Below are 18,114 nucleotides of genomic sequence, written 5' to 3' on the forward strand. Positions count from 1 at the left end.
GATCAGAGACTTGCTAAGGCCAATCAGAACAGGCAAGAATCCAGAGTTATTATTCTCCCAACTGTTCCCACTCTTGATCTCCCCACTCTTGAATCCTAAGCCCTATGATTATATAAAATAGATATTAAGACTTCCACACTCATATCTTCCTATCTGTGCTTGCTTTCCATTAATAGTCCCAAGTATTTCTTTCAGAATCTCATTCCACAAAGTTTTTTTTTTTTTTAAGTTATATATATGTGTGTATATTCCTGTATGTAAGTATAATGGATATTGGAGCAGATTGTCCCCTTCCACTATATATTTTTTCTAATGTGACATTGACAATAACCATCAAGAGGAAAGGGTCTATGTTCTCTCCTCTTGAACCTGGGAGGATTTGTTAGCTGTCTCGACTGATGTGAATGTGATGAGAATGTGGTCAAAACAACACTGTATGGCTTTTGAGACTTGGCCATAGAAAGTGATGTGGATTCTAATTCACTTTTGCTCTGGAGATAGGTACCTTGAGAGCTCTGAATCAATGTGCAAGATTTCCCTGAAGCTCCTCATGCTGGTAGATTGTGTGGAGGGACTACATCAAGCTAGAGAGATGTCCAAGGAGCTGTGATTATTCCAGCCTTCTGTTGTTTGAGTCTCCCCAACTCAGGGCTCAGACAGGTGAGTGAGCAAACATCTGAAGATACCATCTCCCAATTTCTGAGCTACTTTAGCTGATGCTGAATGGAGTTAGAAATAAACTATCCCCACTGAGCAGATTTGTGGATAAAATAAACATCGTTATGTTTAGCCAATACATTTTATAGTAATTTGTTATGCAGCTGTAATACCTGGAACAGACATTTTTCCCTCTTGCTAATCGAGAGTACTAACTTGTGGGGAGAAAGCATTCAGGAGCCTGTCCATCAGGGTGATTTGGTGTCTGTAAAATTAAGAAGGAGAAACTTCAAGCATGCAAGCGGTTAAGATTTCCATGGTTTAATATCCAAACGCAAATCTCATGGAAAGTCAATGAAAATGCAACAGCAATGCAGAAAATAAGATGAAGAAAACTGAACCACCGCCACAAGAGTGCATTTTAAAGAGTAGGCTTTGTTGCTAAGGAAGAGTAAGAGAAGAACAAGACTTCCAAAGAGGGAAAAGAGGAAGGTGTCAAAAAATAGAACGTGGTTGAAGTGACACTGTGTCTTGGAGACTCGGTCACACAAAGTGGTAGGGATTCCAGCTGGAAGAGACCAACCATGATCCCAGGAGGAAGCAGAAGCCCATTCAAAAGGGTGTGAGAAGGCTCACGAAGGGATATTTTAAAAGACGTGCACAGAATCAAGGGAAGGAATAAAGGACAGCGAAGCTCCACAGCTCTAACAACAGGGGAAAGCCCTCACCATCTCCAGGCCTGAGAGGAGGGGAGGGAGTGGTTGGTTAACTGAAACCAAGCAAGAGCTAGCAATGGAGAGGGCCGCCTACAAGGGCTGTGGCCTCCGGTGAAGGAAGGCAGCTATTTGTGTCTGGTAGCGAAGGTCCAGGAGAATCAATGCTCTATGCGTTTCTGTCTCTCCCACCCTCCAATTCCCTGTAAATACCTTCACTGGTGCAGCCCATTCTTTCTCATTGTGGGCTAAACATTTGTTCCTAGGTGGGGGCGGGGGGGACCTCCAAAAGGCCACAGTACATAAACAGATATACAGCATACTTGTGGTATGAAAATCTCAGGGGAGACTTAGGACAGAATGTCCTAAGACAGCTCCTTTAGGGAAGATGATAATGAAACTTAGATGAGAAGCGCTGGCTAATGAGCCCAAAGCTCAAGGGCGAGGGTCCAGTCAGGGTAGCCCCTTGGCAAATGAACACTCAGGCCTTATTAAATTTTTTCCCGACCTCTACCCTTTCTATCTCTGCATCTATGCACGGAGACAGATGACAGTTAGGATCTGGGGAAACCACCTATTATGTAGCAGAACAACCAATGAGGGAAATTAGCATAATGTTCACAATCACAGTGAACCTTGCCATTAATATAGAAATTACTTTCGTTTTGGGTATATTTAAATTTTATTTAAAAATATATTTTTGTTAATAGTAATTTTTTTTTTTTTATTTTATTTTTGAGACAGAGAGAGACAGAGCATGAAGAGGGGAGGGTCAGAGATAGAGGGAGACACAGAACCGGAAGCAGGCTCCAGGCTCTGAGCCATCAGCCCAAAGCCCGACGCGGGGCTCGAACTCACGGACCGCGAGATCGTGACCTGAGCTGAAGTCGGACGCTTAACTGACTGAGCCACCCAGGCGCCCCTAAAAATATTTTTTTAATATTTATTTATTTTTGAGAGAGAAAGAGAGACAGACAGACAGACAGAGTGTGAACAGGGGAGGAGCAGAGAGATAGGGAGACATAGAACCAGAAGTAGGCTCCAGGCTCCAAGCTGTCAGCACAGAACTTGACGCGGGGCTAGAACTCACCATGAGATCATGACCTGAGCCAAAGTTGGATGCTTAACTGACTGATCCACCCAGGTGCCCCTAGGGTATATTTTAGTAATTACAAAAAGTGAGGAGATAATTCTAAGGCATACCTACATTATTGCTAATTTGCGAATTTGGTATTACATAATGAACAAGTCAAATTTGACAATAGGGCTGAATTAAGGCTTTCAGAAATCCTAAGCACCAAACAGATTTTGGTGTTCTCCCCCATCCTCACATTAAAATTAAAATGTATCTATATCTATATCTATCCATATCCATATCCATATCTATATCTAAATATCTATCTATACATGCACACACATATATCTTAACATGGCCACATCTCCATGTGTGCTTTAAAAGAAAATTTCTCTTTAAATTACCTGATTATAATATTCTGGATAATTAACCAAAGCTGAGCTTTTCTCATTTATTTTTGGTGCGCCTGCTTTACCGATATGCAAAGTGTATGTTTAGTCTCTATGTGCAGTAAAATAGCTTTGACCAGAAATAGTGGTAATGTGTATCTTCTGACCATATAGCTCATTATTATCAAGTGCATTATTTCCATGACTTGTCAAATTGAAAATGTCTTGGTAAGATTTTCATCCAGGTCTGTTTTGGGATCTAGCTTTAATGTAGAGAGTGTCACTGTGTGTTTCGTTTTAACTTCATACAAGGAGCCCCATGTCACTTTCATGGTGAAAAAGCCCAGCATGGCTGTCAGATATCAGTAAATAAAGTCCAGACTCCTCTGCCGGGTTTTCAAAGTTCTTCCTATCAGAGCCCCCAGTCCACATCCACTTCACAGTCCGATGTCTCTGTCGCTTGGGCCCTTTGCTTCTTTCCTGTCTGCAAGCTCTTCTGTTTCAGACTTTTCTCTAGTATATTCCCCTTCTCCTGCAGATTGCCCGTTCTGTGGAGAACCTGTGGGGACCTTGGTAAAAGTGTAAAGGCCCACTCCCTGTCCTTTGGTGAGCCTGGGCCTCAGTTCTAAACCCTCTAGGTGACTGTGAAATCACACACTAAAATAATTTTGTGTTCTCAAACGCAAAGTGTAAGCACTGGCATTTGGTCTGGCACCAAACTACTTTACTTCTAGGCCTGATTTCCCAGAGTTCCTACTCATGTGACATTCTGTAATTTTTTTCACTTCTCTGTGCCTTAGTTTCCTCATCTGTAAAATGGGGATATTACAGCACATGCTCAAGAGTATTGTTCTAAAGATTGAAGGAGCTAGATGTGAAGTGCTTAGAAAAAAAATGTCTGGCACATTAAATGTGCACAATAAATGTTAGCTAAATGGCCCTTTATATGTCTGGAAGTGTCGATGTTGCTGTCTCAGTGCCTAATCAATACAGGCAGGCCAATTACTTTTGGCATTGAGAGAACTTGTGATCCTGTACCAAATTCTCAGGAAACAGGGTGTGTAAACCTGTGACTGGCAACCTTGATTCCATATGAGGATTGCCCAAGGCTTAAAAAAATACTGTTGTCTGGAAAAAAAAGCAAAAAAAAAAAAAAAAAAAAACAAATCAAAAAACCCCACAAAAAACTGTTGCCTGGGTTCCTCTGCCAAAGGCTGGACTTAATTGGTCTGGGGGTGAGACACAGAAGCAGGGATTTTTAAAAGTTCTCCAGAAGATTCTAACGTGTAACCAGGGCTGCTTAGGGAACCCGATCAACACTGGCTGAGTCAGTTGATTAACAATTAACCTGAAACAGCTGTCTTTTTGTAGTATCAAGATCACCAGTAATCTTCTGCTTTTTGAAATACTAGTCACTAGCTAATTAGCCACTATCTGTAACCATGCTGGGCTGCAGTCTGAAGGTTGAACCAGATATGGGTAATTTATTGTCTCAGCCATAGTTGTAGTGGAAGGTCCATGAGATGAGAGGAAGTCACAGAGAAGGCTCAATCCTGTTGGCTGGTTCCTCACAATGAACCATCAAGATAATCTGGTCATTCTATTTTAGATAATGTTTCTCAAGTTGTGATCCACACACCTAGCACCAAGATCTGGTTTCTAAATACTACTCTGCACTAAAAGGAGTCAAAGCTCCTTGAAGAAATGGCTGCCATCGGGGCTGGGGCATGGAAAGTATAATATGAGCTTGGCCATCTGGTTGACCGGAAAGCAAGGGATGGTCAAAGAATGATGGGGACATATCTAAAGGGCACAGAAGCCATCTTAAAGGATGGGGCCCTTGATAGAAACTAATTATGATCCATTGAATACAATAAAAAAAAATTATGAGTTGAAAATGATATAAATAAATAAATGAATAAATGAAAGAGTGGTGAATAGTGGAATATTTTACATAGTTTTAACGCACCTCCCCACAAGATGTACATTAACTGCAAATAGAGAAAAGAGCAGCTACACAGTGATGAAGCCTTACTGATACCTCTTTGGTCAAATAAAGTGAGCATCATCAGTGATGGGTCGTATTGAAGTCATGGGTGACTTACATCATGTCATGAGAAGAACACAGCATCACCTCTGTGACAGCTCTGTAAAGATCCATAACTTGAATCCAGTCATGAAAAATCATCGGACAAACCCAAATTGGGAACATTCGACACTATAACTAGCCTGCAATCTTCAAAAGCATCAAGGTCAGTAAAGTCAAATTAAAACCTAGGAATCCTTCCCAACTGGAGGCAGGAGAGTAGAGATAGGACAACAAAATCAGACATGTGATTTTGAACTGGATCTCTTTGTTACAAAAGACATTATTGGGGAAATCGGGGAAACTTAAATAGGGTCTGAGTATTAAAGGTAGTAATGTATCAGTGTTCACTTTCTGATTTTTATCTTTCTATTCTGCTCACTTAGGAGGGCTGCTCATGTTTGCAGAAAGTGCACAGTGAAATATTTGGGGGTGAGGGGCACCAGATCTGCAACATACTCCTGAGTGGTTCAAGAAGAAAATGTTTCTTTGTACTTGCAAATTTGCTCTAAGTTTGAGATTATTTGTCTAAAATAAAAACCAAGTTTGAAATAAAAATGGTGCTCCAAAGATGCACTGCACTGAGTTAAAATACAGCTTTCTGATTTGGTGGCAGGCTGGGACTGAGGGCAAGAATCTACGTTTTTAGCATTCACCGTAAGTGGCAGCTTTAGATTGAAGGAATAAGAAGCTCCCCTGAGAGTAGCAGTTTGCGCCGTTCACCAAACACTCAGCAAAACCACCCCACTTTTACCCTGCATTCTAGAGCAAACCTCCCCATCCCTCCACCCCTTTCCTCCCCAAACCCCCTATCTATTTTCTTTCTGCCAGCAGCAAAGATTGTTAGAGATCAGTAGGGAATTCTTAGGACAGAGAATTGAGAAATGATTCTAGCGATCTGCCGGTGTTTTTATCCAAGGAGAATAGAATACCCTGTTTTTCTCTGTGTCGTTCCTCAGACAGGGCAATCCCTGGAGATGGGAGTCATTTCCTAAGACTGCCTCTGGTGGCTCCAGAGTGGCAGGAGTTAGGGGTGAAGAGGCATGCTAGAGCAAGTTATTAGGAGAGCCTGCTGCGCATCAAGGTAATTCCAGCGTAGGTGGACTGGTTTAAGACTCTCTCCGGGATAGGTGGAAAGCACAACTTTGTTACATTAGAAAATTGAAATTTTGAAATATAACGGCAAAACCCGAATGTGAAAATCCAACAAGGTTCAAATAGCAATACTTCTTAAAGACAAAGCAAAACCAAACCTTTCTCTACTTAAAAATTAATATCTAATATTATAAGCCATCAAATGTCCTCTTGGCACCGTGCCAGCACTGGGGAAAAAAAAAAAAAACCCTCTAATGTAGCTCTGTAAACCCAAGGACTGAGTCTTCAACAAAACAAAACAAATGTATTCTTTATCCTCAGTTTTGGAAATCAAAATAGGCAGAGTCTGAATTACTCACAGATACTGATAACACTGAAAGAAACTTAAAAAAAAACAAACAAACTTTGTATATGGCCTGATAAACTGTCTTTCCCTTTGGCTTTTAGTAGCTAACTTAGGATCGCTTTTCATGTGAGTCCTCTGGACAATTCTGGAGGACTTTGAAAAGAAAGTTTCCCCATCTTTCTGTGAAATGAGATGTTCTCAGAGGACTATTTGGCTATTAAAACTCATGATTCAAAGCTTTTAAATTAAGGATGAAAATATTTACTGGGCATGAAAGAAAGAGCTCATAAAGAATCAATTTTCATGAATTTGATGGTTATGTAGAATTACAGAATTTGATATTTAGAGGGGACCTCAGGGATATTAGATGAAGGATTTGATCCTGTGCCTAAGATCGAAAATAGAATTCAGGTGTAATGGTTCCTAGTTCAGGGCTCTTTCCACTAGCTTGCAACCACATTTCCCCTTTCCTTTCTTCTTCCCTGCCTCCTGTCCTACTTTCTTTTCTTCTTTAATTTCTTTCTTGCTTTCATCATAAATGACAGCAATTCCACCATTATCCATTAACTGGAAAACTACTGATTGAAAATAAACAAGACAACAACAGTAATAAACACCTCTTGTTGGGAGAGAACATATTGGAGTCTATAGTATCTAAAGCATCTAAAACAATCTTTTCTGTGAGTTATCTTCCTTGTTAACACATTTGTGTTTTCTCTATTTTGTTGTTATTGACAATAAGTTTCTTCATGCCTGAATATTTTGCTTTTGCTTAATTGGAAAATTAGCCTCATAATGGGTTAATGTGGCCTTCCTAGGGTGCAGGGAGTGAGAACTACCTGGACAGACATGATGGAAGGTAGGAATAAGAATTCTTTTTCTTAGAAAGTTTGAACTAAGTGTAAGCCGGGTACAACTTCTATTCTAGATTCAGTTTTTGTGGAGAACATAAAAAGACTCATCCTTGACTCCTCTCTCTCTCTCTCTCTCTCTCTCTCTCTCTTTCAGATGCCACATCTAATGCCAGGATGCCTCACTCAAGTGACTTGAGCATTGATGCTTGCTGTTGGCACAATACCTCAGTTTCTTGCCATGCATACCTTCCCACAGTGCTGGTGGAGTGTCCTCAGGACATGGCAGCTGCCTTACCCCAGGGCGAGTGATCCAAGAGACAGTCAGGCAGAAGCCATACTTTTCTATGACCTACAATTTTATGACCTAGAATATCGTACACTATCATCAGGTATTCGGATCCAGAACCCTCAAGCTAAGCCAATTCCTGATCCACAGAAAGTCTAATGTAATAAATGCTATTTTGTATTTTAAGCTGCTACATTTGGGATAAAATTTCAGCCAGCAATACATAAATAATACTGCATGGGTCACCATTTGACTTACTATGTATTATATTTTATTTACTATTTTAAAATCTACTAATGACCATCCCCACAGACCCTAGAATATAAGCCCCCCCACAAAAAAAAGGGTTTATGTGTATGTGTGTGTGTGTGTGTGTTCAGTCCCTAAAACAGTGCCTATGCTGTCAATGAGTGTGTATTTAACAAAACTATGTGGAATGAATACTTAGAAAAGCTATATCTGGATGGTGGGGAGATAAACTGATGTGGCTGGAGGAAGGATGCTGTGGGAAATCTCTGTGACACCACTATTTTGCACAACGCCAGGGGACGCTGTTCCCACTGTATTCAATGTGAATGGAGACTTCTGAGAGCACAGCTCCATGTGAAATTCATTTTGACCTTGTAGATCCCCTGAATGGGCTTTGGGGACCATCCACAGTGTTCCATTGGCCACAGTTTGAGAAACACTCATCCAGGAGACTAAGACCACAGGAAGTTGGAAAAAGACCAAGCCTCAGAAGAGAGATCCTTGTTCCTAACATCTTACAAAAATATCAGAGAATTACCAAAATTCAGGGGCCCATGGGGCTGGACAATGTGTGTCTCAGTGGCAGATCTGAACTGACAGCCCATAACCAGAGACCACCTCCCCGTTCATGCCCCTGATCTAACATGGTACTCCCCATGCAATTTTAGAGGCAGGAAGTAGAAGCCAAAGAATGATTGAGGGGTAAATATTGGAGGTAGACCAGTTTCTCAGGAAGCTTGACTTGAAGATAAAAAATTGGGGGGCACCTGGTTGGCTCAGTCGGTGGAGCATATGACTCTTGATTTTGGGGTTGTGAGTTCGAGCCCCACGTTGGGTGCAGAGATTACTTAAAAATAAAATCTTCAAAAAAAGGATTGAGATCAAGGAGAAGGTAGATTGGGTGAAAGTCCATTTGGGACAGGAACTAATGTGGTTTGTGGGGGCCGAGGAGGGCTAGTGAACCTATAGGAGAGAGAAGAGGAAAAACACCTAGGGAGATAGGAGATTCAGCCAATGCAATTTAAATCTTTTCTCCATTTGGGACACTCTTGTTGATATTGAAAGGAATTTCAAGCGTTAGTAAACAAAGTGGGTGAGTTTTTGAGGGAGGGAGTTCCTCCTGTTTTGATTCAGTACACTTTGACTGACTGGCTCTTCTGTCCAGAGATTGTGCCGGCAGTTTCCACATATCATCTTGTTTAAATTCCCACACTCCCACAGAGTAGGTTTTTCCGTTCATTTAACAATGAGGAAACTGACCTTTAGGTTAGAAAAACTGCCAGAGTAGGAAGCAGAAGTTGTACAGTTAAAAGTTCTGTCCACACTTCTGTTGAACTGCTCTTTCTCCACAGGTAGGAGGGTCCGCATATGTGATCACCCAAGCCAGGAGGCCTCCAACAGTGAACGGCAACATTACCAATAATACGCCAATGCCAACAGGCATAAATGGGGGCTGCCTGGGTCACATAGCACCCATGGTTACTCTGGCCAGGTAGGTTCATCCTTCTTGCTTATAGGAAATGCCTTAATACTTGAAATCATAATAATTAAAATCCTAATGAAACAGGACTCTGTGGTCAGAACCACAGCTCTGTTTAATGGGTAAATGTGGAGAGCATGACCATTGGACCCTTCTACCGGCTCGCTCTGAATGGCCTTGAATCATTCAGAACTTAAAGAGCATAATTAAAACAAGATGGTGACATGGACTTTTATTGTATTCTGATTTTCACCATGGAAATTTTACACTTTGCTTAAATTCTTGGTATTTTAAGGTCTAGAGGATAAAACAAAGCTTTACTTCATGAGAAAGCTGCTTTTTCTCATTCCTGCTTCTTCCTCTTTTTTTTTTTTTTTTTAAACCTGGTCAGTCACTAAGCTCATTTGAGTGATGGCAAAGTCAAAATTGTGACTGCCTGATTTTATCCTTCGCTGCACTCGTCAAAAAATTAAATTAAAGATCATGCTTATGAATATAACGCATGAACTGCTGCATGGCATTCTGAAAGATAGAATGTCCCTTCTGTCCAGCTACTCACAAAACAACATGTCACATGATACATTAATATGCAGGAAAAATAATAGGGCAGAGAGAAAATTCTACCTCTTAGGACATACAAAGTGCATTCCACCAACGGTTCATGTGTTCAGAAAAATTAATTTTAGTCAAGACAATAATAATAATACCTCTAATAGCTACATTAGATCCTTCAAACTTGCATAGTGCTTTCTAGTTTCCAAAATGTTTCCACATGTAATTTCATCTGACAAAAGAAATCATTAATATTTTAAAGTGCAGTATAGGGCTGCTTGATTTAGCACTGCAAGGGCTCGGGTTCCTGAAGGATGTGCATCCCATGAAGGCTTGTTGAATATTCTATGAAGAGGCAATTGTAGAGCGAGAGCCAAAGTGCTAGTGCTTTCTGCAAAAAGATGGTGGAAAATAGCATTCATTACCAAAAGCCACTGAAGACTTTGGAGATGAATGTTTGGATAAAATTACTATTTTAAATTTGCTACTGAAGTTTAGAAGTATAATGTCTCTAGTTTTTAAATGAAAATATGTTTTTTGATAAATATATAAAACAATTCTCACCATATATATTTTTTTTCAATTACACACAAATTTAGAAAGTTGAATATCGAACTCTCCCAAATCTGCCCCTGCCTTTTCTCCACTCCTCTAAGTTCCTGAGAGCAATTAAAAAAATAATAATAATAATAAATGTTTATTTATTTTTGAGAGAGAGAGAATAATAATAAATGTTTATTTATTTTTGAGAGAGAGAGAGAGAGAGAGAGAGATCACAATCAGGGGAGGAACAGAGAGAGAGAGGGAGACACAGAATCTGAAGCAGGTTCCAGGCTCTGAGCTGTCAGCACAGAGCCTGATGCAGGGCTGGAACTCAAGAACCTCAAGTTCATGACCTGAGCTGAAGTCTGACGCTGAATGGACTGAGACACCCAGGCGCCCCCTATCTACCTATTTCTTGAATACATGGCTGAACTGGTGGCTTTTAAAGGGAACTCCTTAGAAGCCAGAAATGAAGGGGATTGAATCAAGATTCTAGGGCCCCTGAGATGGGGCCCTAGAATTTGTAGTTCTAACAAGTCTGAGATGGGGCCTGAGAATTTGTAGTCTAACAAGTTCCCAGGGATGTTGGTGATGCAGATGGAGGAACAGTCTTTGCGAACCATTCACTAGAGCTTTGGTTCAAATGAACCACACACATGAGGCGTAGGACCAGTGCTTTGGTCCTGAATATAGTACAAAATTTTCCTGTCTCAATTTTAGCACTGAGGAAGAAAGGAAGAACAAAGTCTCTGTTGAGATTTCCTAATCTTATATATGTACTAACATGGGCTTAGCATCAAGTGGCAAACAAAAAACATAATAAAAAACTCTAAGCCAAGTATATAGTTTAAGGTTTTCCTAAATTGGCAATATCTTCAGGTATCTCAGAAACAAAACTGTAAATAAATAAACTCTTCATCCAACTTCAAAAACTTCCCACAAATAAAAATCTAAATAACATGGCAATAAAAAAACACAGAATATGTAAGGAAATTACTGTAATCATGAATCTGCAAAAAACAATAAACCACAGAATTTGACTTATACAGACTAGAGATATTGAAATTTCAGATACAGATTATTTAAAAAAATATTTTATGTGGTTAATAAATAAGGAATGACCAGCCATATTTTGAAAAGAACCAAATAAAACTTGTAAAAATTAAAGTGATAAGAACAGAAATCAGATTAAATAGAGTTAAATAAAATTAGAAAATTGAGTGACAGGCTTGAAAAAATAACCATAAAGGAGTAGCAAAGAGAGATAGGGATACAGAAAAGGAAAAACAAACAAACAAACAAACAAAAAACAAACTAAAAACACAGGAGTCCTGAAGGACAGAGAAAGAAGGAATAGAGAGTGGTGGAAATGTAATATATGGTGAGGTAATAGAAAAAAAAAACCAGAACTTTAGTTAAAAAATGTCCATTCCTAGGGCACCTGGATAGCTCAGTCTGTTAAGTGTCCAACTCTTGGTTTCGGCTCAGGTCATGATCTCAACGGTTCATGGGTTCGAGCCCCACATCAGCTCTGTGCTGACAGAGAGGAGCCTGCTTCGGATCCTCTGTCTCCCTCTCCCTCTGCCACTCCCCCTCTCATGCTCTCTCTCTCTCTCTCTCTCTCTCTCTCTCAAAAAAAAAAAAAAAAATAAATAAACATTCAAAAAAAAGTCCATTCCCATAACCATGAAGCACATGAAATCCTAAGAAGGATAATGGGGAACCCACACTGAGGTACATCAAAATGAAACTGAGTGACATCAAAGATAATGACCAGACTGTCAATGCAGCCAGAAAGAAAAGACAGACCTCCTAAAAAGAAACTACTAGATGGAGATATTACTTCTTAACAATTACAGAATTGATAAGACTGGGGAAAAAATCTTACATGTTGCAAGAAAATAACAATCAACCTCAAATTTTTTACCCAGAAAAACTGCCTTAAAAAAAAAAAAGGCAACATGATAATGTTTTCACACAAAGCCTGAGAGATTTTCAATGAAGGAACTTCGAAAGAATTTCCTGGTGGGAGATAGAGGAAAGCTGTCAGAAGAGCATGGTTTATTAATGGTGCCAAGTTTTCTAATGATATTCTTTCAATTAAGTTTGTGTAAGAAGAAAATTGGTCCAAATTCTTGAGAGCTGGAATTGCTGGAACTTGTATTCACTGGGTGTTTCTTAAACAATTGCGCCTATAATTTGCTGATTCATGGATGGCTTATCATTTAAATCAGAGGCCAGCCAATCTGAAGTTACTAATTATTTCATTATTGGTATGGTGTTGCAGAGGGTCAAGTCAGAGAACACTGGGGTCCATGAAAGTTCAATCAAAACAGTGAGAATAAAACTATATTCAAAAGTCCACAATATAAAAAATGCAAGTAAATACATTTAGAAATTGTTTGATTATTTATTTTGATGTTCAGTACTTGAGTACAATGTTTACTAAAGTAATAACGCTTTCAATGGAGGCTGCAATGAGGGCAACATTGCCTCCTTCAACAAAACTAGTTCTAGTTTCCAGAAGAGAGAGAGGGAAAAGGATTAGTGGAGGTATGTTGTTTCTAGAAAAAAGAAGACATTCTGACATTAACAAACTGGTGGACTTGGGTGAGTTAGAAAACCATTTGCAGTCTGCTTTAAAAACAGATCTGTAGAATGAGAAAACTTGCCCATATGTTCGCAGAATTCTTCTGGATCAAAATATAGTTGTTATGGTTATATATGCTAGAAAATCTAGGTGAAATTGCATTCCAGCTCTACTCTCTGTGATCCTGTCTGAAAATGGTTATTATAAGGTAAACTGAGGTAATCAGTAGGACCTTTGAGAGTTGGAATCAGGGCAGAGAACCCAAAGGTAGGGGAGAAGAGAGATGAGGCCAACTGATGGGGAATTAAGCTGAGTGATCTATAAATAAAAATACCAGAAGCTTCTCTCCAATTTTAGGGAGACGACCAAGTTGGGAAAGGACTGAACTCGAAAATGGGAAGAAGACTACAGAGAAGGGTCATGATCCTCATTAACCCTCCCCCAGGGACACAATATTCCATTTGTGCATCCAGTGGGAAAGAATTGTAACTCTTTGCTAAAGATTGTAACTCTTCTCATCCTGAGAGGAAGTGAAACATATGCAACAGTACTGAATTCAGGACGTAGTTTATTTTGTCAACGTAGAAACTGACAAATAATGAGCGCCCATGATAGAATCATCTACCACTGGCATGTCAGATTATGCTCCCTTTTTTCACTGTTTTCCCGGCAACTTTTAGTTTTTTGTCCCAAAAGTCATCTGAGAAACAAACACACAATTCCTGTTTCTATGGAGTGGCTAACATTTACATTTCATCATGATGCCACAGACACAACATGCCTGGCACTTTTGCGCCTCCGAGCACATTCTGCGACCATATATTCAGGTGAGGTAAAGCCATATTACCTAGTCATACTGAGATTATGGAATGATGTGCTAAACAATGCACATTATTTAGGAGGTGAAAGAAGTTTCCACACATTTGAAGGAGCAACTGGGAGGAATACTCCTGCTAATTTAAGGTGGCAGAGATGCTACAGTTCAGGGCTCACCATGTGACACTCGCAAAGAAAACAGGTTCAGGCTCTGGAAAACAACTTTTGAAGACAGGAACTGCTAGGGGAGATGGAGCCTCTCTGAGAAAAAGGCAATTGTTGTTTTGCCCCTCATCCCGTGGGCTGACGAGATTATCCAGGAAATGACATCATTAGGGTAGGAGATGAATGCCTGGCCAGTGTGGGGCCAGTTAGAGTTGCCGGCCTACTCCGTGATTCTAAGTGTCCTCCTCTGAATGATTCTAAGCTCTCAAGCCCATTTCAGTGAATTAGGACGGTGGGCACCCTCTCATGGTGCTGATTATGTTGGTAATTATAATAGCCATCATGAATGCCAGGCCCCTGCTAGGCACTTTATACACACTATTTCTGCTGTTAACTGTTAGGTGGAAATGTTTATCCCTCACCCCTCAACCAAAGGGCAGAGAACATTCACTGCTGTGCCCTTCTCTCCATCCTCCCTTCACTTATCCAAGCCTGGGGGAAGACACAGTCCCCCTTTTTTTTTTTTTTTTTTTTTTTTTTTTAGAGAGAGAGAGAGAGAGAGAGCTCACAAACAGGGGAGGGCTGTGGGAGATGGAGTGAGAGAATTCCCAAGCAGGTTCTATCCTTTCAGTGCAGAGCCTGACTCGGGGCTCGATCACACAGCTGTGAGATCATGACCTAAGCCAAACATCAAGAATTGGAGGATTAAATTACTGAGCCACCCAGGTACCCCAGAAACAGTCCCATCTTGAGTCTCTCTCAGACCCACCTGTCCACAGAGAGGGCATGTCCTGATCTGTTCTTTTACATTTAATAAGCTCAGGGTAGCCTCTGTCCAGGCAATGGGGATACGTGGACAGTGGTACTTGCTCCTGAGGGGACACAGGTTATGCCTTTCATATTCAGGAGTGAAGTCCAGCATGTAGGACACCCATTTGGGGGCAGGGCCACCAGATGCTCAGAACTAACCTCATTAGTAACAAAGCTAATGTTTTTGATTTCAAACTTTCTTAGAGCTTTGCCTTCTCGGCTGGTTCTGAACAGAGGTGAGGGTGAAGGCAGTGTTGGAACCCCCGCACTCATGCAGAGGCCATGCTGTCACGGAGGTGAGATGCTCAGGATCTTCCTTCAAGAGAGAATGTGATGCCAGGAGTGGAGTTAGCTGACAGCATCCACTGGCCACACTTTGGAGATCGCACGGCAGCCACTTTCTCCCCAAGCTGCTTGCAGCCAGTGAGTTGAGCTGGAGGAAAGGGATCCTGGAGCCCCGCCATTCCTGCCCGGTGCAGGTCAACTGTAATGGCTGGGGTTTGTTCTGAGCCTCCCGACTTTCTCATACTGCACTGCAGACTGGCTCTTCCTAGCTAATCTTCCTTCCTTCCCTCCTCTTCCTCCTCCTGCTCCTTCCCCTGCTCCTCCCCATTTTAGCCTTTGAGGCTTTTCTGCCTTCATATTTCCTGCACTTCTGTTTCATCTTGGCATCTTCCCCAAAGACTCAAGCCGAAACCACCAGCATTATCATACTCTCCATTTCACAGTGGAGTGAAAGTGAGGCTCCAAAGACAGAAAGTAGAAAGCATAAATACATTTCCCTTGAAGAAGTTCATGCATACTCGTGTATGTTAGAGATCCCCTTAAAAAATACCTAATTTACATTTTCAGAGAAAAATTTGAATACCTTGTAGGTGGCACTTAGCGTGGCCACTAAGTAAAAGAGACAGCTTCATTTCTTCAGAAAACTGAGCCCAATGGGACCTGCCCATTCAATGCAAAGATAACACTGGCTTTTTGAGAGTGGAAGGAAACACTAAAGACTGGAAGAATTTCCGCACCCACTCCTGACTTTGGATTCAGGACTCAGAATGTGTTCGTGAAAAAAAGCAAATGATCTCAATAAGGCAAAGGCCACACACTGCTTGTCACCTAGAGGTCTCCACCTAACTTGTAAGCACCACCCGCAATTTGAGCATTTGTAGGAACAGAAAATACATTGCACCGAAAAACCGTCTTCTTCAACTTGGTTTTTACCTTCACAAGTTAAACCTAAATCTGGTGTTTTTTACTCACATTCAGGGGAGGATCAACATATTAGGAAAGGATAAAGAATTTTTCTGTGATTTCTGCACCCTCAGGAACATCCGAACATGAGAACACATGCGTAATGTAAACATTAACCAGAAGTTTCTTTTCAGGGAGTAATTTTTTAGAGACCAGAAGAAAAGGACTCACCTTCGCTAGAGTCTTTGGAACCCTCTGGCTTCTTTGCTTTGCTCTTCTTGTGGGGTGGAGAGAGGCCTTTTGGCTCTAACACCTCTGGAAGCATAAAGATTTAAAACATTCTTATGTAGGTATTAAATATTTAAAATTATGTTGAAACTTAAAGTTCTTTTTCTTACCCCCGCAGTAAACCCACATGTGCAGTGAAGCTTGATCACAGGTTCATGTGTCATTTTGGCTAAGCTGAATTTCGGCAACAGCCTGTGATTCTCCAGTGCACATAGATGGGCATTCAGGCTTCAGCTTAAACATCTTTTCGTTACCATTATTAATGATTCGCACAAATGTGAAAACTTAGACGCTCATTTTATTTTATTTTAAAGTTTATTTATTCATTTTGAGAGACACAGAGACAGAGTGAGCAGGTGAGGGGCAGACAGAGAGGGAGACAGAATCCCAAGCAGGCTTCACTCTGCCAGCACAGAGCCCCACGTGGGGCTTGAATTGTGAAATCGTGACCTGAGCAGAAATCAAGAGTTAGATGCTCAGCCGACTGAGCCACCCAGGTGCCTCTTAGATGCTCTCTTTTTTTAATTAAAAGAAATTCTCCACAAGGAAACCCCATTTTTTTTTTCCTCCACAGGAGATTGATTTAAAACTTCATGGACTAACTGATAGCTGCCATTGTGCAATTTCCTTTTACTAAGTCCTTCAAGTAGAGCCAGATAAAGCTGCAGTGTCTCATTTTGGGGTGGGGGGGCATGGTGCTTGAAATTATCCTCCTTCTATTTAGCAGATTTCTTTAGTAGTCCAAATTCTAAACAACTTCTATATGTCCCCAGTTTAATTATTATGTTTCCCACTTTTCTCACTGCTTCCCAATACCCTCGGGCCAAGTCTATCCAAGGAGGCTAATAATTTAAATTCTGAAGAATTTAAACAGAAAGAAAACTTCTAAAGACGGTTTTAGGAATTATATCTCTAAATTCATCCCATTCAGATATAGATACTTTGTTAGGCATTAATTTGTATTTCGAGTCCTGGTCTCTCTACTAAGCTCAAAGCATATCTTCAGCTGCCTACATGGCATCTTGTTTTATATCCTGACTGGATGTCTTCTCTTTGCACCTCCATATCCACTCTCCATTCTTTACCTCACTTCCCACCCAGCTGTGCCCTGGGATACAGGTCTCTATGCACCAGTGAAATTTCTGGCTTTATTCCTAAGTGACCAGTGGTCTTCAAGGGCTTACTGTAACCCTCCATAAGCTTACAACCCCAATCTGTTGGCTTCCTCCACTTGACCCTCTCTGTCTCCTGGGTCCTGTAACTACCATCTCTCCTATTTTCCTTTCAGGGCTGGGATTTAACTGTGCCTCCCTCTTTCCAGCCCTAATGATTTTCCCTCACTCAGCTCTCACCAAGCATTTCAAATTTATGTAATAATCCCATTAAGCACAGCTGGAACAATACTCTTGATGTCAGCAAACCTGTTCTCTCCAGAGTATTTCACATCTCACTACCTACCCAAGAGTGTAAACCTCAAAACTGAGCTATTGTCCTTAATATTTCCTTTCATTTACTTTCCCAGGAAGTAATAAGTCCTATCATCTCTGCTCCAAATTCTATCCCATATTCATCCGTGGTGTTCATTCTGTGGAATCATCTGCATCTCTTATCTGGGTTATTACAGTAACCTTCTGGCTTTCTAACTTCCCTAAAATTACTCTCCCTGTAGCAACCAGAGTTATCTTTTAAACATAAACCAGATTCTGTTGCTTACCTGCCTGCCACTGGTCTTGGATCACAGACCAAGACCAATTGGATTGATCCAAATCCAGTTTCATGGGCCAGGGCAACATGCCATTTGGGCTCTACCTACTGCTCTAGCCTCATTTCCCACTTGTGCTTTGGCGTCAGAATTACTGGCTGCCATTGTGTGTTCTTCAACCATTACTAGGCTAGTTTCTGCCTTGGAATCTTCACACCTGCTATTCTTCT

General features: G+C 40.8%; 1 protein-coding gene across 1 annotated transcript in view; it reads right to left on the reverse strand.

The window, feature by feature from the left end:
- MACROD2 (mono-ADP ribosylhydrolase 2) overlaps positions 1 to 18,114 on the reverse strand; it is a 2,034,677-nt gene that overhangs the window by 133,392 nt on the left and 1,883,171 nt on the right. The window contains exon 11 of the mRNA XM_060611757.3: positions 16,126 to 16,209. Within this exon, the coding sequence (XP_060467740.1) occupies positions 16,126 to 16,209 (84 nt within the window). The remainder of the gene's footprint in view (positions 1 to 16,125; positions 16,210 to 18,114) is intronic.

This window comes from Panthera onca, chromosome A3 (assembly GCF_046562875.1).
Source record: "Panthera onca isolate mPanOnc1 chromosome A3, mPanOnc1 haplotype 2, whole genome shotgun sequence".
Lineage (NCBI taxonomy): Eukaryota > Metazoa > Chordata > Mammalia > Carnivora > Felidae > Panthera > Panthera onca.